This window comes from Lepidochelys kempii, chromosome 1, assembly GCF_965140265.1.
Source record: "Lepidochelys kempii isolate rLepKem1 chromosome 1, rLepKem1.hap2, whole genome shotgun sequence".
Lineage (NCBI taxonomy): Eukaryota > Metazoa > Chordata > Testudines > Cheloniidae > Lepidochelys > Lepidochelys kempii.
In genome coordinates, this window is record NC_133256.1 from 244,161,643 (window position 1) to 244,185,252 (window position 23,610).

Sequence of the window (23,610 nt, forward strand, 5' to 3'; positions counted from 1 at the left end):
CTGACCTGAGTTTAGTGGTGCTTTCAACTTAGGTTAGCTATCTCATCTGTGGCTGTAGGCTTAAAACCTGTTTGCACTCAGGCTACCCGCTTTGCAATGAGGACGCAGACTAAATCACTTGATTGCTCACAGTCCTACAATGTCTTCCCACGTGCCCAGAAGGACAGACAAGTTCTCCCACAATTCACTGGGAAAGAATCAGAGTAGCTTGTCTTACTGCCGCACAAAAAACCATGGGAGATGCCCCCAGAAAGTCCTAGTGACAGATACAGTATAGTGCCAGTGAGGACACATTAACTTGGGTATGGCTTTCAGTGTAGCTACTTACATCTAGGTTAGGCTATCCCAAGTGCTCCTACCTGGATGCTGATCACCTGAGTTAGGATATGTTTTCACTGCACTTATCGCTCCACAGGAAGTGCATGGTTTTTATCTTGCCAATTCCTATCTATATTGATTTTTCCACTTTGTCAGAAGAGCTCTGCTGTGCTCTGATCCTGTCAGATTCCATAAGTAAGGCAGGGACAGTACTTTGAATTTACTGCAGGAAGTTCAGGGCACATGTAACTGTGGAAATCCATATTAAACCAATGTTCCTTCTTGGTATTTCAAGTGACACATAAAACTGAAATCTTGACCACTTGTGATCATTAAAGATTTAATGGCTTCCTTTTCATGACTAGGAGTCTTGACGCTGGGTCATGGCCAAACTGTGTTTTGGGTAATTCTATTCTGTTTGTCTAAACTCTCCTTGTATTTTGAAATTCCCATCACTTCTTGCTGTGTGGTGCCTTAGAAGCAGCATCGTCCAATGTATAGGGTACTGGCAGGGAATTGGTAGACCTGTGTTCTGTTCCTAGCTCTTTCGCTGACCTGGTGTGTGACCATGGACAAGTCACTGCACTGTGCCTCCATTTCCCTTTTCATCCTTTGTATTGTCTATTTAGATACTAAGAGACAGAACCTGCTGTGAAGAGCTTAGTGTTTTTACAGTACCTGGCACAATGGGGCCTGATCTTGATTAGGGCTTCTAGGTGCTACTGTAATAAAAATAATTTAGGCCTAACAGTTGGTATAGAACCTTTCGGGGTTGTACGTATGGGATTCAGTTGTTCACTTTGAAGTGTGGCCATTTTACAGGCAATAAACTCAGCAGCTGTTGGACTACACACAGTCACTTCACGGCTGTTTAAGACATACGGATGTAAGATTCCTGTCAACATTCTGTATAATTGCTTACATTGGAACATACAGATTTACTCAAACTGCATGTTGACTCTAGAATAGCTAATGCCCTAGCGTTATGTGGCTTGTTTGATATTTTATTTTTTGCTTGCAGTGTGCCAAAGGCAGTGATGCATTTTCTGGTGAATCATGTGAAAGACACTCTTCAGAGCGAGCTAGTTGGACAGCTGTACAAATCCTTGTTGTTAGATGACCTTCTGACGGAATCTGAGGACATGGCACAGCGCAGAAAGGAGGCAGCTGACATGTTAAAGGTATTGAAAATCAAAACACCCGATGAACAGTTAATTAAACTGAAGCATATTAAATCTGCTGGGATTTCAGGTATATAACAGTCTTCAGGTTTTTGCATGCTTTTTGGATTCAGGTCAGTTTTGTTTTGATCTAGTTCATTCTCATATAGAAGCCCTGCATGAGCAAGAAAGCAATAATGAAATACTAGTAATGTTCACTATACATCATTAATCTAGCTTCTGGAGTAAACCCCAAACACAGCTTTGTTAGATTGGTATTATCTTTCTTTTATAAAGGAGTTTTAGAATAATGAACTTTGTTAGGTTTTCCAGCATACTCTTTTAAAGCTCTGTAACCCTCCCTTGACGGAATTTCCTTTTGAAGGTGGGGTTGAGTCGTCCCCCTCGTTTCCCCCCGCCCCCCAATTCCATGCTTATTTCTGTGAGTCGTACCAAACTATTCTGTCCTAAAGTATCCTGTCCTAAAGGTTTTGATTAGGGACATACTGCTGTGGATTTGGCTGTTACTGCAGATGCTGCACCTGTTTTTCTTGTATTGCAGTGAATTTGAACTCGTCATGAAAACAGTTAAATTGTTTTTTCCAAAGCTCTAATTTTGGGGTGTACCAAATACTGCCAGTTCCATTCCTCTGCACTGAATTGGCATAGAGAAATATGCTTTCTAAAAGATCAAATCAGCACAGTGAGGGAGAAATAGTGTGGGTCAGTTCTCTCATAGAATGCAGCAGGCATTGACTCTGGATGTTTGAGATACCAGACCCCCTAACCTGTCACTGTTCCAGGACTGGATCTAGCAAGTGTAATTTTAAATTTCTGCTCTTTCCTAACCCACATGTTTGAGTCAGAGAGAGAATCTTGTAGAGGGTAAACTCTTAGGTGAATAAGTGATCTGTCTTGTACAGTCCTGAGTGCATTGTTGGTACTTATCATAAACTGGTTTATTTGTTAAGTTTGTTTCAAATGACAGCTGTTTTAAACCTGCCAGGATTTGGACATAGTCCAGTGGTGCATGAATTAGGCAGAATGTAAGTGAAAAGGTTTAAAGGTACAAAATAAGTGCAATTTATACTTTAGTTGCAGAAAGAAACTATTTTATTCTTTATTATGATATGTGGTGGCAAATATCTTTGTAGCTTACCTAAAGATTTATTTATCCACATGGAGTGTTAATACAAATGTACTGGGGCCTTTGGGTAGGTGAGAACATCTTCAAACCAAAAGAAAAGTCTCAAAAAGTTATGACTGGAACAGAATCTTTTTGTTTTAAACTGAGATCTGTTTTGCATGAATTTCTAACTTTCAGTTCTTGGATGAGAGGCTGGCGGGGTGACGTGGCACAACAACTGTGGGCTACAATCTTTACAATACCTTTGTGTTTTTGTCATATTTTGCACTTGTGTAGTATGCACCATCTGGGGATCTGAGGCCTCGACAAATGTTAGTGTTGGAAGGCTTAATTCACTGTCACAATGATCTTGTTTTGTAAAACACTGCTGAATTAACATTGTCTTCCGTAGAATGATCTCCTGGTTGTCATATGAGAAGCAAATAGGGAAAAATTTAATATTTTTTCTTGTGTTTTCCCCTCTGTGCAGGCATTGCAGCGAGCCAGTCAGATTATTGCTGAGATTCGAGAGACGCACCTTTGGTGAAGGTTATCTCTACCAGCCACACTGTTTATATGAGTGGAGAATCCTGATGACTTGAAAATTTGCTAAGCATTGTATACTTGGTAGAATTTTATTTATGAACTCTTATCTGTGTACTGCAACTATGTGTAAATTTGCTCATGTAAAGACAGTTGGTTTGGCTTATGGACAGAAAAATATGCTGTACTTTTGCAAAACAAGTCATATTTAATCCACATAATAAATGGCTCTAAATGTTTCCTTACCAGTTTTCTGGTGCAAATAAAACAGACCAAGTTTACTGTCCTGTGACAGTCTCATTTAAACTTAGGCAAAACCATTAAAGTTCCAGTGCCTGGCTTGCTAAACAAGTTGCCTGTGGGTTAGATGGACAGTGTAGTCTTGTTGCATAGTTTTAAGCTGCTTTTACAATAGAGGTTTAAATACCATGGAGAGGAGAAAGCACCAGGTATTCTTTCATGAGTATACTGCATGCACCATGGCAAACGGAGATCTGAATTTGATAACTGGCACAGTAAAAATGTCTTCTGTATAAGTATGTGTGCACCCATTTTTTTCAGAATTTTAAAGAAAGCAGCATTATAAAACACATTTTTGAACTAGATAAATGAATTTCACTTTAGGTGAGTTAGCCTGGAACTTTAAAAAACAAACAGGAGGACTTACTAAAGAATTGGTGCAAACCAGTGCATGTGCACCAGAGTTTGCATTTCATTGCTGGAGATGATAATCAAGTGCAAGAACCCCTTCTGGGACCAAACCTCTGGACCATCCACTAGCAAAATTGTTCTCATATAATTTAAAAATAAAATGAATTTCAAAACTGTTGTGGGATAATAAGTGTTTCTTTTAAAATTTAGTTGGACAGAAAGGTGGGATTTTTTTTTAGTTCTTTTCAAATAATTTTGGGATGTATGAAGGCTAAGAGTATCTGTGGAAGAGACAGCAGGACTAGAATGTTTATACCAGAGTCTACTTTAAGTACTGCTGTCTGGGGAAACAAATTTTACTGTGCTGTGAGGAATTTTTCTAAGACAACCCAATTTGTTTTAAGATAAACGTAAGATTGGGAATGAAGTTGATGGTTATTTTCTTCTGGCCATAGCCAGCACAGTGCACATTGATCACACTAGCCTCCTTAAAAGTTAAAATCTTGTTGTACATTATAGCTTCCTACAATTTGAATTTAAACTCCAGCACACTTGCATGTATTTTTTTCACACAGATTTATTTATTTGATAAAGTCGAAATGTTCACGATGCTGTTCCTGATGTTGTTTCTCTCACGTGCACATTTAATTGTAGAAGAATTAAATAGACATCACTGTCCACATTTTTATGGCTCTTCTCTGTGTATCAGGTATATAGTAAAACTGGTTTCTTCTCCCACACACAGAGTTCCTTCACTATTTCATCACTTAACAGAAACTAAATTCCTGTTTGAGCTGCTAAAATTTTAAATGTACAAACCTGATCATTTGCAAACATTTAAGGGACTAGTTTACAATAATGGCTAATTCCCAGTTTTCATTTATCACTGATACATTCACACTGAATTAAGATCAACAGATGGAAACAACATTATTTGGCTTAAGAATCCTGTCTCCCTAATATGCCACCTTTAAATTCCACATTTGTAAGCAGTCTAAACTTTACATGTTAAATACCCTATTTAATCAACACATAGAAACCAATTTAGCATTCTTAATTACCAGGGAAAAATGCTTTCTGTGTTTCTGGAAACATGAGGCCAAAAGAGGAAGGGTGTCAGACTTAGTTTTCTTACTAATTTAAGCAACAGTTATTTTAAATGCCTTAAACTTCTTTTAATTGGAATCCAATTTTAATACAGTTCAGCTCTCTCCAACTGTACTTCTTTCTTGCCTGTGTCTCCCCATCCACCCACCTATATACCCTCTTGGTTCAGAAATGCTACTTTTCAACATGTTAATGGCTGACAGAGGTTAATCAGTGATTAATTGGCAAATATAATTTAGTCTCACATTAATCGTGAACTTTCAGAAGGTTGCACAAAGCAAATGAGTTCAGCTTACTCAAGAAATTCTCACAAGTGAAAGGTAAACTTCACAAGAAATGATACAGTTGATTAAGTGTTAATTAGCATTGGTGACCTGAATTCTTTTTGGAAATGGTGTGGTAATATTTTGGTATCACTGTAACTTGTAAATAAGCTGAGGATATATAATGATTTGAAAGAAATGAACTTGGTCTGCCATAATCACTGCATATTTTAAAAAAATCAATCCATGCTTTAACATGACTTCATCCTTTGATTAAATAAGCTATAGTGCAGTGGTTCTCAAACTATGGGTCAGGACCCCAAAGTGGGTTGCGATCCCATTTTAATGGGGTTGACAGGGTTGGCTTAGACTTGCTGGGGCCTGGGGCCAAAACCTGAGCCTCACTGCCTGGGTGGTGAGGCTCAGGTTACAGGCCCCCTGCCTCAGGCTGAAGCCTTTGGCTTTGGCCATCCCACCTTGGGCGGCGGGACTCGGGCAGGCTCAGGCTTTGGTCCCCGTTCTCCCCCCCCCCCCCGGGGTCGTATAGTAATTTTTGTTGTCACAAGAGGGTTGCAGTGCAATGAAGTTTGAGAACCCCTGCTATAGTGTATTGATTATACCAAATATGCAACTGTGAATTTTGAGGAACTAGGTGACATACCCATCCCTGTCCGAACTTTCGGATTCTAATGTAGCTATATTTGTACAGCTTTTTCTATATTGGGGTTTGCTCTCCCAGGATTTCCCATCACTAGTTCTAGTGCAGCAGTAGGAGTTTGTGTCAACAGGACTCGGGTGGTTGCTTATGTTTTTAGCAGTCTACAACTAGTTTAAGCAGTGCTAGATAATGGGATGATTAAAATGCCAATAGTCACTGGCACTTTGTCTATGCTAGCACTCTGGTTGTTACTTACATCGATGGAAGAAATGGCATGGAAATTTTAGGGAAAGAAACCTAGTGTAGGCCAGGCTGTAGTTCTTTGGTTTTATTTGGTGGGGAGTAGGGAGGGAGTTTGACTTCATTTCCAACCGTTTCTATTTTTTGCTTTGTGCACATAAACTGTTCTAAGTTTTCTTCCATAGAAACCTAAATCTGTGGAAATGAAAGTCTAACACCTCTTGAGAAATGTAATTTAACATTTGTTCATCAAGAACAGCTACTATTTTTGCACACCTTGAACAAATCCATTATTCAATGAAATTACAATACTGGCATCAGCGAGTAATCAAGGGAGAAAAGTTAAAGAAATAGAAATTTGACATTTAATACCTGATGTATGTATGTTACTACTGTAAATAAAACTGATAGTGTGAAAGACTTGCACATAGCTTTCATATCAATAAATTACTTTTTTTAAGTGGTCAGTTTTAAATTTTACTTATGCAGGGGTAGGTGGGAGTGGGATGTGTGTGTATACTTAAAGGCATTATACCCAATCAAATGGATTTTTAAAATACATGTGGTAAACACATCTGAAGTCCTACTTACGTTTATGGGAGCTTTTGCTTTTGAAGTGAGGTGCCAGTTGGGCACCCCTGGAAACTGAAGTCCCTGATAGACACAGCCATATTAAAAGCAGTTTACCTGTCAATATCTGTCTCCATTTAATTTAGAGGGACCAGCTATAGAGGCTGTTGTTTCTGTGCCTAGTAAATCCTTGGTATTTGTTGAGACGAGTGCTAACTGGTGGCTTTTATAAGGTGGATAATAACACTTTCAAACTGGGTTGAGACCAGCTCATATCACATAAACTACTGTAACTAGATGTTACCAACCAAGGTCAGGTCACTTTGAGAGGGAAGGGTTGGGATGAATTAAATTCTGAAGTCTTATAAGCCAACCTAAGAATTTCCAAATCTGTGCTTCATGTTCAAATAGTTTTGCCATCATCTTACTTCCTATTGCTCCTCCATTGCAATACCTATACGAAGTTGAGCACTTCAGCAATTGTAAAGGTTAAGTTGGAATTTCATGTTTTGGATAGCTTAAAAATAAGCAGAAGATCAATGATTTTTCCAAATATTGAGGCTGTATTACAGGCCAAGAGAACCTTCCTTTTATTGGGGCTGTCAAATCCCACTCCAAGGAGTTATCAGGGTGGTCAACTGCTTAATTAGTCCTGAATGCCTACAGTGTGCATCAGAGCTGAGCACCAAGTACTGTGAAGAGTAAGGCTATGTTTATGTCACAGAGGTCATGACTTCAAGAGACCTCTAGGACACTTCCTGCTTCAGTCCCAGGGGGAGGGACTGGAGCTGTAAACCAATGCAGGGACCATGTCAGGGTTCCAGCGACTCCTTCCTGAGAAGGCCCCTGCAGGGTTCTGGTGACAGGCAACAGTCTTGTGTCGGGGGAGAAGAGTGCTCAGGCAAGTGGCTGGGGTGTCCCATTTTCTCTTTGGGAAATATGGTCACCCTGCAGTTTCGAGCCACCTGGGGTGCAGGGGGAACCCTGCAGCTCCCTGCCACCACGATGGTGGGGGAAACCATGGAGTCACAGCAGCCTTGTGTGCTGGATTCTCCCACTTCCCATTTTGTTGTTTTTTTAAGTAAAAGTTATGGACAGGTCACAGCTTCCGTGAATTTTTGTTCATTGCCCATGACATGTCCGTGACTTTTACTAAAAATAACTATGACAAAGCTCTTCACTAAGGCTAAGATTACCATCATACTTTGCTGAGAAGACCATGCACATTTGGGAAGGCTTCTCAAATAGTAAGGATCTGCTTCACCTCCACCAACCAACAGCCCACCCGCATTCACAGAGTTCAGTACAGTAACACATCAAGGAGTTCTGGACACCCTAAACGAGTCTCAACCCAAGACTTGTGAATCCAACCCATGTCCTTCCTGCCTTGTGAAAGAATCATGAACAGCTGGCGCCACTCCTGACCAAAATAGTCAACACCTTTTTCAGAGAATCTTCTCTTCCTCCTTCAAACACTCACTGGTCCAACCAACACTGAAGAAACCCACCCTGGATACTTTAGTCCGAGCCAGCTGCCACCCAATGTTAAACCTCCCATTCCTGAGCAAGCTCATTTAAAAAAAAAAAAATCTAGCAAAGGGCAAACTACAGGCTTGTGTAACTGAAGTTAACATTCTAGACCCAGCACATTCTGGATTCAGGCCAGGACATAGAACTGAAACTGCTTTAGTCGCACTGATGTACGATCTCTGGTTAATGGGACAGACATTCATTTTCTTCTTGCTGGACCTCTAAAGCATTCAACACTGTTAAGCATGAGATTCTGCTGTCTTGCCTGAGACAGATGGCAGGGGTCCAGGGTAATATGCTAAAATTGTTTGAATCCTTCCTAGAAGAACAGTCCCAAGAAGTAGTGATGGGTAACTGCACTTCTACCACTACACCCCATTTGTGGAGTTCTACAAGGATATATTCTCTGTTCAGTCCTTTTCAACATCTACATGCAACTACAAGGTGAACTGGTCAGATGAGACTAACTCAAGTGGATGATACACAGCTGTACGTGTCTTTCAGCACATTTCACTACATTACTCCCAGTGCTTGGATGAGATCAGCTAGTGGATAATGAACATTTGCCTGAAGCTGAACCGGAGCAAGACAAAGGTGATGCTGGTGGTTAGAGGAAAGTATTTTCAAGAGCTCATAGCCATTGTGCAGTCTCTGTTGGTTGAAGATTTATACCCACTATTGGTCAGTTCAGGAGTACTGCAGTCTAGGAGCACTCCTGGATTCCTTGCTGATGCTGAACTCTCACAGCAGAATCTGCGAGTAACACTTTCTGCCATCTCCACTTGGCTAGAAAATTGTCCCATCTTGGCAACTGAAGACCTAACCTCAGTTATTAGTACCTTTGTCACCTCTTGACTGAATTACAGGAATGCAATATACTTGGGCATAAAGCCTTCAACATTTAGGAAACTCTAACTAGTACACAAATCTTGTAGCATGTCTCCTCAGCAATACAGGCTTCCAGGAACACATCAAAGATGTCCTATGCTCCCTATGATGGTTTCCCATAGAATCTCAAATCAAGTTCAAAGTCTCAGTCCTTATCTGCAAAGTATTCCATGACCTGGGCCAGGACATATCTAAAGCTCCAGGAGGAAGAGCGTGGTCTACAACTATGGCACAATGGAACTTTGTGTAATAAGAGTAAAGCTCATCTGTACAAGAGACAGCTTTCTCCAGGTGTGATGTGAGACTGCAGAATGAACTTGCCCAGGAACAAATGTCACTTTCCACTCCAAGTGCAAGGTGCATTTCTTTGACTGTGCCTTTTTGAATATAAACACGCAACAGGTACATTTTATATATAAAAAGACATCCACTACTAAACTCAACCACTATTCTACACGCACGTCGCCCTCTGAGAAGACAGTGAGAGAACAAACCCGTGACAGAGAGCTCAGAGACAATGGCAATGAGTGTTATAAAAACCTATATTGAATATAGGGGTCAGGGTAAGAGAACTTTTTTTTTAATTATGGCTCTTACTATAGGCGCAAGTGAGTTCAACCGTATTAAAGTCTAGAGAAAAATTAGAGGGAAACAGGTAATGGAAGGCTCAGCAAACATCATCACTCTCTAGTACTAGACAAAGGAACACCAAGGAACCTGCCCCAGCCACCAGAAGACAGTCTCTCCCACAAAATTGAAGGAATTATTCAAACCTGCAATCTCATTTTTTTTTCTGTAGCTATACCAAGTACAAACTTCTTGTTACCTGATTTTGAGGACTGACCTGTTCCCCTATCTCGACTATTTGTGCTTCCTCTGTGCAGGTACTGAAGGTAGTTCCAACCTGGGATGGCAGCCATCATTCTTATATTAACATTTATAGTGTGGTAGCAGCTAGAGACCAGCCATACCATGGCCCTATAATCCTAGGCACTGTACAAACTAAAAAACCTGCCTCCCCCCCGCCCCCTGTTTACTGTTGCTTCTGCCCTTTCAAAGAGTATTTCTAAAGCTATATTAAACACTGAATTAGTAGAACAATTTCATTTTTTAAAAATTTATCTAACTATGAATTATACACATAGATCAATTAACCAAACTTTGAGCTAAGAAGAATATAGTCAGGATGAGATGAGTCCCAGAAAGGAAATTAGATTTCCCTTATATTACATTCTGACTTTTCCACCAATGCATGCCAAACCAATCAATGAGAATTTAGATGAAGGAAACAGTGAAGGTGATTTCCTGAATTGGTCTATTTTAGAGTTCTTCATTGCCCTCAAGTCTGGTGCTATTTGCTTTCTGATGTGGCAAAATGACAGTAGTATGACTCCCATTTTGAGGCGTGAAGAGATGTGTTGATTTAGTGTAGGAATGATTCTTGAGTGCAAAGCACAACTTTTGTCTCATGCAATATGCAGTAGGGTAAAGGTCTCAGACTCTCCTTGCTGTTATGCTTACTACGCAAGCAAACGTTAACTGACAGAGTTGAAGAAAAATAGACTTGCATCGACTCCATGGGGTGAGCTGTGGAGTACTTTGTAGTATCAAGGGCAAATCTTAAGTGTGGGAAAGATTTGGCTAGGACTGCTCCAGGAACCTCACAGGTAGGGAGCAGGCAATTAGTGATTTATAATGTTGAAATCTGAAATGATGGCATGGACTTTAATGCTAAAGTCCAGACTATCCTAAAGAAAATAGAACTAGAATGTCTGCTTTCCTAGCATTATTGATTTATATAATACACATGGGAAAATTGGAAAACTTTTTTGTTCCATGTTTATAGAACATCTAGCACAATGGAGCCTTGGAACATGTCTGGGGCTCCTAGGTGGTACAATAATAAATGAATTCAGATTTTTATACAGATAATGCAGGTGGATGACCTGTGAGACGCTAGAACATCATGATGTACCCTATTTGGGTTAGAAGTTGCCTACTAATTATCAGGTTCAGGTAGAGTAGGGGTATAAGAGGGTCTCTGTATCACTGCATCCAGGCTGCTTGCGATATGTACCGTGCTCTTTGAGGGCTCCATATTAGCAGAAACCCATCTCCTCTTTGCCTGTTTGGACTCAGAATATCACAGAATTCACTATTTTTGCTACACCTATTCTTTGCTGCAAGTAGATGACTGACTTCTTGTCTCTTATCCTGTTACGGTTTGCCAGTAACTGCTTCTTACACTCAAGCTTTCCCTATTAGTGGGAACAAATTAGATTACCATACATGCTTCCCATACTTTTCCATGGTAGCATGGGTTCTGGAAGACAAGAGTCCAGTTTTGTAACTATGGAATGGGGAACTGAAATCATGGGCTGGGTTTTTGGACCTTCTAGAAAACAATGCAATAGCTGCTACTCTAGGAGATGAACTGCTGAATCTGACAATGTGTTTGGTGGGAAAGAAGATGTTAAGCTACGCCATCTGCAGCACACTGTAGGAAGAGGAGGTAGTCTTCAGAATACAGCAAAAACCTTTCAACAAGTTTTGTCAATCATGGACCACATTCAAAACTAATCCGAAGAAACTTCACCATGATTACTTTCAAGGTTTTGTCGTTCTCCACACAGCCTAGCTATATGTATCTCGGTTACTGCTATGTTGTTCAACTCTAATTGTTATGTGCCAGGGTAGGGGGAAGCTTGAAGTTGGCTTCAGTGTCTAGAAAAAGCCCTGCATGGGACTATTTTTTAAATCCCCCTTCTGCTCCTGCATTGTTTCTTGCATTTTTAGCCCACTCCCACCCACAAAAACATTAGCTCCCCAAATCCCAAGAGACAGATTTCCCCCATACTATTAAAAAAAAAAAAGTTATATAATTAGAATTAAAACAAAAAATCTTGCCTAAACCATGTAAAAAATACTTTAATATAATAAATTGCAATGAGGGATAAATGTGATGTCTAAGTACTAAAGCTTTTATTTAAAAAACAAAAAAATCTTACTTTACGTTGCTAACATTTTATTTATGACAAACTGCTGATGACACAGTGCTCTTTACCTGCGCCTTCTCATAAGGCAGAGGTACGACAGCAGCCGCGGGATCCCAGTCCTGCTGCAGAACTCTAGTGCCTCGAAGTTCCTTTCGATCTGCCATGCAAACTTAATTCCCTGTGTTAAAATCATTTTAATTCCCTAGGCAGTGTAGCCAAGCCTATGCCAATGGCTCTCCCTTGCTGACGTAGGCGACACAAACTCAGTGGAAAGAGGCTTGAGTATGGGAATGAAAAGTATTTCATGGTCCTAGAGTTTTGGGTCTTTGCACTACAGGGTCTGACTAATTACCTCCTCCCTTTTTCTTATCAACATTACTGGTAAGTGAACTGGAGGGAAGGCACATGGGTTTGGTTATGGGATCTGTCATGTGGGATAGCTGGGCTGCTGCTTTTGTGCAGAAGTGTTGCTTTTGTGTGTTGTCTGTATCCAAAGAGGCCAATTTATGGGGTCCACAATGTCACTGCTCCTGTGGAAAACAGGACAGCTTGCTTATTTGCATTGCAACAATATCTAGAGGCTCAGGTACTATAATAGATAGTACATACACAAAGATGGTCCCTGCTTCAGACAGCTTACATTTTAAGTGAGGCTCAGCCAGTCTGCTTTTATGTTGCGTCTCTTATGTAACTTGCCTGATGAAAACCAGATCTGCCCAGGAAAAGATCTCTATTGTCTTCAAGCTTGAGCTTGTTTTCCCCTGCCAATTTACGTAGACTGCTCTCTCAGGGTGAAGTCAGCTTGGCCAAGGATTGCTCATTCTGCAAGAGGACTCTGGTGGCTCTCACTTCCAATAGGTTGATGGGCTAGAATTTCTCATTCCTTGATCATGTTCCTAGGTCACGCACAAGAGCCTCCATTGGTATTCATCAGCATCTTGGGATCCAGGTTGTGGAAGGAACACATCCACTATTACATACATGGCTTCTGGCTGCCCCTGAGATCAGCTATCTTCATAAATTGGTATTTTTACATTCTTATACATATCCTCTTTACAACTGTTCCAGGAAAGATGCCGTAGGAACGGGTGTAATTTCTCCAGTGGGATAACTCCTATGCAATCGGGTACAAGTTGCAGGTGCTAAAGACAAACTACATCTAAGCAAATCCAACATCAGATATGTCATTCTATCCTTTACCCACACCTCTTCTCTCCACTCACCAAATAGTCCATGAGTTTAGGCTTCTAAACATTTCTGTAATTTAATGTTTCCTGATGGGCTGAACAGCTACCTTCATCTCTTCACAGCTCACCTTTTTGGATAAAAGTTGATTTGAACTGGTTGAAATGAGAGCCCTGTTTAAACTTTCAAATTCTGTTACTATTCAAAAACATTAAAGTCTCAAACTAGAACACAAAACACAGCTTTTCTGGAGGGGATAAGGTGGGGCAGGGAATAAATGAGTTTTTCATAACCCTGACAGCAAATGAGTAGACTGCCTTCTAGGACATATTTATTACACTGAGAATTCTGTTTTGGGGAACTGGTTCTGTGAATGATGACTGCTCTATCCCCAAAGGAATCCTGAGGTAGACTAGTTGGAATATTTTGCTCCGAGTTTCTTTACTGTATTCTTCACTCCATGACTCATAGTATGTAGCAAACCTCTCCAATTTATTAACAGTCAAAATTAAAACAAATACAAAATTATTCATCTTCATAAATTTAGCTACTTTTATTTGAACCATGTGTAGTAGGTAGAATCTCACATTGTGAGAAGAACGAGACAAACTACTCTCCTGTTGTGCTGTTCTTGTGAGAAGTGCAATATGCACAATATAGAAAAGACAAGGTAAAATAGAGGCTTTGGGAAATTTAGTGTGACAGTATGTTTTAATTTGGTATTTCCTTTTGTCACAACTGCAACCATTTTATAATGTAGAAGTTTTTCTTTCCAATCCTAAGTAGTGACACTCCATTCTTGAGGATATGCTGCCCAATGACAAGAACAGTTTCAGGATTAGTTACTTGAATGTAGTTTATAGAGACTCCACCATCTGTAATCTTCCGGTACCTTGAAATAAAACAGTAATTACAAGATGAAACTGATTGATTGTTGCTAACTGTTAAACATTCAGTTTAGAAAAAAAAATTACTGTATTAATGTTGGTGCAGGAGACTGGACAACTTGGGTAGTTCATAATGGAATATGAAACCATTTGCCTCTAGGTCACTTATTCAAGTTCATTTCAGGTCAACACTGACTGGTATCAGTCATGTTCCTAAAGGATGCACCAATCCCCACCTCTGGCAATATGCTTTTGTTGAGAGGTGAGGTAAAGGAAGAAACTGACTCTACTGCTGTCTTTACATACATATACAACACTACAGATAAAATGATGGGGTCTAAATTAGCTATTACCACTCAAGGAAGATCGCTGAATCATTGCGGATAGTTCTCTGCAAACATCCATCCAATGTGCAGTGGTAGTCAAAAAAGCTAATAGGATGTTGGGGATCATTAGGAAAGGGATAGATAATAAGAAAGTATCATATTGCCTGTATATAAACCTATGGTATGCCCACATCTTGAATACTGCATGCAGATCTGGTTGCCTCATCTCAAAATGATATATTGCAATTGAAAAAGGTACAGAAAAGGGCAACAAAAATCGTTAGGGGTATGGAACAGCTTCCATATGAGAGGAGATAAGACTGGGACTTTTCAGCTTGGAAAAGAGATGACTAAGGGGAAATATGAGGGGTCTATAAAATCATGACTGGTATGGAGAAACTAAATAAGGAAGTACTACACAAGAACTAGGTATCACCAAATGAAATTAATAGGCAGCACGTTTAAAACAAAAAAATGGAAGTATTTCTTCATACAACACAGTCAACCTATGGAACTCCTTGCCAGAGGATGTTGGGAAGGCCAAGACTGTAACAGGGTTCAAAAAAGAACTAGATAAGTTCATGGAGAATAGGTCCATCAATGACTATTAGCTAGGATGGGCAGGGATGGTGTGCCTCTGTTTAGAAGCTGACTCTATACCAGTTCTGTTCATTCCCTCTGAAGCACCTGGCATTGGTCACTGTCAGAAAACACGATACTGGGCTAGATGGACCATTGGTTTGATCCAGGATAGCCATTCTTATGTGCCCTTCATCATTCATGGCTCTTTATTGCTGGTGCAATGCACCAGATTAATTCACTTATTTCAATATTTTGCTCTAGCAAATCAATTCTCTTGATGACTCTTTTTCACTTCTTAGTGCATTTGGAATTCATGCGTCATTCCTTTAGAACTCTAGAGAACTTTGTATGTTCTGGTGCACAGTAAAACCATACCAGACTTAGTCATTTAATGAAATTTAGCAGATAGGAACATTCTACAACTCAGATCAATAGTGTGAAGGTATTTTAGCAGCACCATTCAGACCTATCAAATTACTTTAGATTAATTTATAATGACAGGTTTCAGAGTAAAAGCAGTGTTAGTCTGTATTCTCAAAAAGAAAAGGAGTACTTGTGGCACCTTAGAGACTAACCAATTTATTTGAGCATGAGCTTTCGTGAGCTACAGCTCACTTCATCGGATGCATACCGTGGAAACTGCAAGAGACATTATATAAACACACAGATATCATGAAACAATACCTCCTCCCACCCCACTGTCCTGCTGGTAATAGCTTATCTAAAGTGATCATCAAGTTGGGCCATTTCCAGCACAAATCCAGGTTTTCTCACTCTCCACCCCCCCCCCCCCAAACTCTCTCTCCTGCTGGTAATAGCCCATCCAAAGTGACCACTCTCCCTACAATGTGCATGATAATCAAGGTGGGCCATGTCCAGCACAAATCCAGGCTCTCTCACCCCCCCCCCCCCCACCCCAGAAGTCACCTACTACAGGACAGGCCTAACAAAGAAAATAACAGAACGCCACTAGCCATCACTTTCAGCCCCCAACTAAAACCCCTCCAACGCATTATTAAGGATCTACAACCTATCCTAAAGGATGACCCAACACTCTCACGGATTTTGGGAGACAGGCCAGTCCTTGCCTACAGACAGCTCCCCAACCTGAAGCAAATACTCACCAACAACCATACCACACAACAGAACCACTAACCCAGGAACTTATCCTTGCAACAAAGCCCGTTGCTAACTGTGCCCACATATCTATTCAGGGGACACCATCGCAGGGCCTAATAGCATCAGCCACACTATCAGAGGCTCGTTCACCTGCACATCCACCAATGTGATATATGCCATCATGTGCCAGCAATGCCCCTCTGCCATTTACATTGGTCAAACTGGACAGTCTCTACGTAAAAGAATAAATGGACACAAATCAGATGTCAAGAATTATAACATTCATAAACCAGTCGGAGAACACTTCAATCTCTCTGGTCACGCAATCACAGACATGAAGGTCGCTATCTTAAAACAAAAAAACTTCAAATCCAGACTCCAGCGAGAAACTGCTGAATTGGAATTCATTTGCAAATTGGATACTATTAGTTTAGGCTTAAATAGAGACTGGGAGTGGCTAAGTCATTATGCAAGGTAGCCTATTTCCCCTTGTTTTTTCCTACCCCCCCCCCGACATTCTGGTTAAACTTGGATTTAAACTTGGAGAGTGGTCAGTTTGGATGAGCTATTGCCAGCAGGAGAGTGAGTTTGTGTATGTGTGTGTGTCCCCCGGAAAAAAAAAGGGGGGGGGCGGGGGGGTGAGAAAGCCTGGATTTGTGCTGGACATGGCCCACCTTGATTACCATGCACATTGTAGGGAGAGTGGTCACTTTGGATGAGCTATTACCAGCAGGATAGTGAGTTTGTGTGTGTGGTTTTTGGAGGGGGGTGAGAGGGTTAGAGAACCTGGATTTGTGCAGGAAATGGCCCACCTTGATTATCATGCACATTGTGAAGAGAGTTGTCACTTTGGATGGGCTATTACCAGCAGGAGAGTGAGTTTGTGTGTGGGGGGGTGGAGAGTGAGAAAACCTGGATTTGTGCTGGAAATGGCCCAACTTGATGATCACTTTAGATAAGCTATGACCAGCAGGACAGTGGGGTGGGAGGAGGTATTGTTTCATGATCTCGGTGTGTATATAATGTCTGCTGCAGTTTCCACGGTATGCATCCGATGAAGTGAGCTGTAGCTCACGAAAGCTCATGCTCAAATAAATTGGTTAGTCTCTAAGGTGCCACAAGTACTCCTTTTCTTTTTATTAATTTATAAGTTAAAGTGACGGTAGTGTGTTGTACAACTTTTACACCTCTGCTTTTCTCCCACCTCAGTCTGTAGCATCAACACCTCACTAATTGATTTCTCAGATGGATGACTACTAGGTGTTTTGATATAACTGAGGACTGAACAAACCAGAAATTCATTTCTAACAGAAGGTCTGCAAGTGTACAACTGCAGCCCATATAACAAACAAGTGGAACATACCCACTAGGTCCATCTGGAATGGCATTGGCTTTGTGACACAGGTCAAGTACACTCATTCCAGGTTCAAGCATCAATTCAGCAAATGGAGCTTCTCTGAAAAGTTCCTGTAATTCTTGGTCAGACATAGCCTCCAGTGCCTCCACATTGCTGTAATACAGTGCTTTCGTACATCTAAAAAAAATTGTGGTTAACTAAATTAGGGTTCTCCTGTTTCCTTAATTAAAATTTTCTCCCCACGCATCTTTTTATCATAGTAGCCTACCTTCCTGCCCGCGCCCCTCCCCCCCAAGTGAACTGAAACCCTTCAAACCTTGTCAATGCAACTCAAGGATAACAGTATCTGCAGAATTACATAACATATGCCTTTCTCCATTTTGTTGTCCTCCTCTCCCCCACTCAACTGTTCATGAATAAGGCTACGATTTAATCACTGGTACTTTTACTAAAGTCATAGGTCACGGGCAAGAAACAAAAAAAGTCACAGCCTGTATCATAAATACCCTGACTGAATCTTGGGAGGGTGGGGGTGAGTCTGGAGGGCCCACAGCACCAGCTGCCGGGGGTAGGGGGGGGAAGGGGAGTGGGGAAGCATCCTGGGGGTCCGGCCGCCGCTCCAGCTGCCTGGGGACTGCTGGTGGGAGCCACTGAGCTGTGGCAGCCCCTGCTGCCCCCAGGTCCAGCCACAACAGCCACTGCTTAGGGCCGCCAGAGCAGTGGCCAGTGCAGCTCCCGGGCCGCTCCAGCAGTGGCTGGCTGCAGAGCCGCTCTAGCAGCGGCCAGTGTGACTGTCCCCAGGGCCAGCTGCTTGGGTGGCCCTGGGGTCAGCCGCACTGGCCGCTGCTGAAGTCACAGAGCCCTATTCATGAACGATCCACACAGTGCCTCCCTCTGGTCATGAAGAGCACTTATCCTAAATAAGCCCGTAACTGGACAGACAAATTAGTAAAACTTTACCTTTTAGCAGATTCCAGACCTTCTTTTCCATGAACAAGCTTAGTTACTTCTGCAGCAAGTCGTTTTTGAGGTCCCCACTTTTCAGGTTCTTTAGCATGCATTTCCATCATATGCTCAATCTCCGGAAGAGGAAGGAAAGTGAAGAGTTTCAGGTACCTAAGGGCAGGGAGGGAATTCTTTCATCTCTACATTGGTCAGTATATTAGATTTCCTTTCTATCTGCCATGCAAACTTAATTCCCTGTGTTAAAATTATTTTAATTAATCCAGATTGTAGATATTCTACTTTTTCAGACCTTTATTTCTGTTTGCAAAGTTAGGACAAACCATGTTTTCTAGATTATTTCCTCAAGTGCATACTCATACACTTTCATGGTGGTGTCCCCAAGCCACTTAAAACTCAATGGTCCACTTTTCTGATGCTAACTTGTGATGCATCTACCAGTATGTGTGAATAAATGAAGTGCTAATGTCATGTACATTTATTAATCTGATGTACGTTATTTAATTAATAAAGATATTTTCAAAAGAGTAACTTGCATGATGATAGTGGAAATCCATCTTACTGCGTGATCTCATACTGTATCTATCTGTATAAAACATAGGCACATTTTCAGTGCTGCTGTTATATAGCGTTCTCTGGAGCAAATTTTGTGAGAAGTGAGGTTTAAGAAGAACTACTTACCTTTCAACAGTGCTATCTGGCTGTCTAACAAAAAACTGATACAGCTCAAATGGAGAGGTCCTATCTCTGTTTAGCCAAACTGCATTACCAGCAGACTTTCCCAATTTATCTCCAGTGGTACTGGTAATAAGAGGCACGGTGATTCCAAACACATCTTCTCCCGTCACTCTGTGGGGAAAGAATCACAATGCATTAAAATCATATTGCTTGGTAAGCTTAAATGTAATTTGTACTTGGAACTAGTGGTCCTTCTGAGCTGCTTCTAAGCCTTTCACAAAGTAATTAGATTATACTAAAGTACATTTTTAAAAAAATCTGTCTTGTGAACTCACTGCCACTAAATGTTTGAGGCGACAATATTGGTGGGATACAAAATAAGCTATAGTTTTATATGTAATAATGAGACTATCCACTTAGGTTTTTAAAAAATTAGAAGTGATATATATAAGCCTCAAGCTTCAGGGTATAAGACAACTAGTAGCTAATAAGAGGTAAGGAAGAAACTTTCTCTGTTGGCAGGTTATTCCATAACAGGGAATTTGGCAGGTTCTTCTGAAGCATTTGGTTCAGAATACTACATTAAGATGCACTAAATGTCAATTTTGATGTACTATAGCAGGGGTGGCCAACCTGAGCCTGAGAAGGAGCCAGAATTTACCAAGGTACATTGCCAAAGAGCCACAGTAATATGTCAGCAGCCCCCCACCCTGCTCCCAGTGCCTCTCCGTCCCTCCTTCCCCATGCCTCCCACCCGCTGCAATCAGCTGTTACGTGTTACGTGGTGCGCAGGAGGCTCTGGTGGGGAGACAGCGAGGGCATGCCAGGCTCGGGGGTAGGGGGTTGAGCACTGAGCACCCCCCGGCACATTGGAAAGTTAGCATATATAGAGTTAGCATACATAGGCTCCAGCCCCGGAGTCAGTGCCTTTGCAAGGAGCTGCACATTAACTCCTGAACATCTGCATGCGGTTCCAGAGCCACAGGTTGACCACCCCTCTACTATAGCGTATTGTAGATGTTCTTCTATGTTCAACGTAACTTGTACAATAACTTTGAATGTTGTCTAGCTTTTTGAGAAGTGCCACGGCAGCCTTTATTTCCATTTCAACTACCAAGACAGGCTAGACCAAGCAGTCTGTTTGCATTTCACTTATTAGTACAGCAGCAACACTCCACCACCATTGGTATCTGCAGTTGTTCCTTAAAAGCATTTTTCACTTGCCTTTTCTCCTCTACTTCCACTTATCTATTGCAGGGCATGCTGCTATAAATCTCACAAACAGTCTTATATCTTGGAGAGAGTCAGAGATGTTTAGAGGCCTCTTCTGTTCTTAACAGGCTAGTTGTTGCCATGATAAAGATTGCAATTACTGAACGTTAAATGCCTCCTGGTCTTTTATTATAGATTAGAGACTAACCAATTTATTTGAGCATAAGCTTTCGTGAGCTACAGCTCACTTCTTCGGATGCATACTGTGGAAAATGCAGAAGATGTTTGTTTTTATACACACAAATCATGAAAAAATGGGTGTTTATCACTACAAAAGGTTTTCTCTCCCCCCACCCCACTCGGGTGTCTTGATAGTTGAAATGGAAATAAAGGCTGCCGTGGCAGTTGGGGTGGGGGGAGAGAAAACCTTTTGTAGTGATAAACACCCATTTTTTCATGATTTGTGTGTATAAAAACAAACATCTTCTGCATTTTCCACAGTATGCATCCGATGAAGTGAGCTGTAGCTCACGAAAGCTTATGCTCAAATAAATTGGTTAGTCTCTAAGGTGCCACAAGTACTCCTTTTCTTTTTGCGAATACAGACTAACACGGCTGTTACTCTGAAACCTGTCATTATTATAGATTGTGACTTTAAAAAAAAAAGTCTGAGCAGCATTTCAATGCTGCTCCCTCAAAGTCTCTATATCTCAGGCAACCTGACAATGGAGGGTTGTATTGTCACCCATGCACCCAAGAGTTGTTACTACTTATATATTAGAGATGTTAAAGAAAAATTATCATTTTTCGTTTGGTGGAAAACTTGTTGAAATTTTGGAAAATATTGACCACTTTAGCATTACCAATCCTTGCAATTTTATCAAGTTTCATATATGCTAGTTTACTTAACACCCCAGGTGCTGGAACCAAATAAGTGTGAGACTCTCGGCTTTCATTTAAAAAATAAAAATTTCTAGCCGTCATGGTTACAAGGAAAAGCTTGAAAGTGTGATCCGTGTGTCTCTAAAGACAAACACCCACTGTCTTCTTTTTATTTTTTAAATAATTTAAGCCAATATTAACTATTTGAGGTCTGACTCATTATTTTTGAATACTTGAGCTTGGCCATCCTGAGTTTCTTGCATTACTTGAAGAAACAATAAGGGAAAAAGCTTGACCCCTCCAGTATTTTAATATCACCCTCATCATTGTCACACCTGTGGATTAGCATGTGTGAAGCAACAGGCTTGAGCTTGAGATAGCCACCTCCTCGCTTTTAGATGACAGGTCCCAGCCTGCTAGGTGCCACAGGCCACTCGGCACAAGATGGCACCTAGCAGGCTGGGACCCATCATCTCTCAGGGGCTTCCAGTGCCCAGCCCTATGAGAGGAAGCAGTCAGCTATGCTTCTGCAGCCCAGGGCAATCTGGGACACGTGGTCTCTCTGAGGCTGCCCGTCTCTGAGAGAAATGAAGTGGGAGGCCACGGTGATGCAGCTTGTGCTGGCACCTATCAAGGGCTGTCGAGCCCAATGAGATGAAGTGGTTGGACATACTAGCGTAGCCCATGATGGCACCTGGCAGGCTGGCCTATCGTCTCTCAGGTTGCCATCCCTGTGAGCGATGAAGCTGGTGGCCACAGTGGGGCAGCTCACGTTGGCACCTCAGAGGTTGCCAATCCTGATTGAGATGAAACATCTGACCATGCTGGCGCGGCCGGTGGCAGGCCAGCCCCCCTCATCGCTCAGGGGCTGCCCAGAGACGAAGGCGGAGCCCGCTGGTGCAGCCCAGTCACCCCCCTTGTCCCGCCGCCCGTACTTGGTGACGAGCTCATATCCGGACATGATGTTGCCCATCTGGTCGGCTCCCCCGAGCTGGATGCGACAGCCGTGGTGTCGGTGCAGGTGCAGGAAGTCGTAGGCCTGCAGGGCCGGGTAGAGGAACTCGGCCAGGCTCATGCCCTCGGCGCTGCGGAGCCGAGCCTGGCAGCTCTGCCTGCTGAGCAGGGTGCCCATGCGCAGGCGCCGCCCGACCCCGCACAGGAAGCCCACCACCGGCTCGCGCCCCAGCCACCACGCGTTGTCCTGCAGCATCACCTCGCCCAACGCGCGCCGCCCGCCGCGGGCCAGAACAGCAGGCGGTGGTTCTCGAAGAGCCTCCGCAGCCCCTCGCGCAGGCCCAGCGCGTGCGCCCGCGCCAGCTCCTCCGGCAGCGGCTCGCGCTCCTTGGTGCGGCCGCTGGGGTCGCCCAGGCGGGCGGTGGCCCCGCCTACCAAGGCGATGACGTTGTGCCCCGCGCGCTGAAAGTGCAGCAGGCCCATGACGGTCAGCAGGTGGCCGACGTGCAGCGAGTCGGCCGTGGCGTCGAAGCCGCAGTAAACGGCCTGCGGGGGCCGGCCCGGCTCCAGCAGGGCGGGCAGCCCTTCCTCCGCGCCCTGCGCCGGGAACACCTCCTGGAACAGGCCCCGCTCGCACTGCGCCGCCAGCAGCCTCTTGGCGGCCGGAGCCCGCTGCGGCTGGTGATGGATCCGCCGGGAGAGGAGCCCGCAGAGACCCGCGGCCCGGCGGCCCCCCCACTCGCCGCAGCGTGGGCGCCGCCATCTTGGCTGGCGAGGGCGGTGCGCGGGACGCTGGGGACGAAGAGTCTGACGGAAGGGGGGCTCCTCCCCGCTTGTCGCCGGAGCGGGCACGGGCACGGCCGCGGGGCCGGGCTCCCGGGGCCCCGCCCTCTCCTGGGCCCTGCGTAAGAGCTGGGTACAGCAGCCCCGCCTCCGCCCCCACCCCGTGTTCCGCGGCTCCTGGCGCCGCCCCCCCCTCCGGGGCCGGTTTCCGCCTTTTTTTTTTTTTTTTTTTTTGCAGCCCCAAGCGGGGAAAGTGGCGGGCGCACGCTGCGCGTGATCAAGAAAAAAAATCCCGTTGTCAGAGAACGACCCTGTGCGCCAGCTCGGATTTGCAAAGCCTCCCGCCGTGATCCCCTCGAGCCCGCTGTTCGTCAGGCCCGCCCAAAGGGCTCCTCTTTTCTGGACTCACTCCCTGGCCAGTTTCATTTTTCCAGGCCCACGTGTTGTTAGTTACATACGTTAAAATTACTGGCGTTTTAAACGCTTTCCTTTTTCTTAAAATGTGTGTTTTGTTCTTAATATTTGGATTCAATGACACCACAGTCTGATTTGATGAAAGTGATTAGACATACTGGACAAAGTGGTTGGCTGCTGTTACTGGGGAACAAGTGCTGGCTGAACCTGCCAAAGGT

General features: G+C 43.0%; 3 protein-coding genes across 14 annotated transcripts in view; 2 read left to right on the forward strand and 1 right to left on the reverse strand.

Annotated features, from left to right (window-relative positions):
* The window catches only part of DNM1L (dynamin 1 like), a 61,120-nt gene extending 57,145 nt beyond the window's left edge, over nt 1–3,975 (forward strand). For all 6 annotated transcript variants that reach the window (XM_073321866.1, XM_073321883.1, XM_073321901.1 and 3 more), the window contains 2 exons: nt 1,340–1,499; nt 3,095–3,975. In XM_073321866.1, coding sequence (XP_073177967.1) covers nt 1,340–1,499; nt 3,095–3,151 — 217 coding nt within the window. In that variant the 3' untranslated portion in view covers nt 3,152–3,975. The remainder of the gene's footprint in view (nt 1–1,339; nt 1,500–3,094) is intronic.
* An 8,039-nt stretch (nt 3,976–12,014) lies between these two features.
* YARS2 (tyrosyl-tRNA synthetase 2) lies at nt 12,015–23,029 on the reverse strand. Its single transcript, XM_073322011.1, is given in 7 exon segments — nt 12,015–14,127; nt 17,513–17,683; nt 18,467–18,622; nt 19,151–19,318; nt 22,177–22,462; nt 22,465–22,930; nt 22,932–23,029. Coding segments are annotated over 7 exon segments (1,434 nt in total). The 5' UTR covers nt 22,959–23,029; the 3' UTR covers nt 12,015–13,967.
* LOC140902160 (uncharacterized) overlaps nt 22,634–23,610 on the forward strand; it is a 74,904-nt gene continuing 73,927 nt past the window's right edge. For 4 of the 7 annotated variants that reach the window (XM_073321950.1, XM_073321989.1, XM_073321960.1 and 1 more), the window contains exon 1: nt 22,635–23,608. The gene's annotated coding sequence lies outside the window, so the exon portion shown is untranslated. Of the gene's footprint in view, nt 23,609–23,610 lie in introns of all 7 variants that reach the window. The other 3 variants (XM_073321922.1, XM_073321969.1, XM_073321979.1) reach the window with 2 other exon arrangements.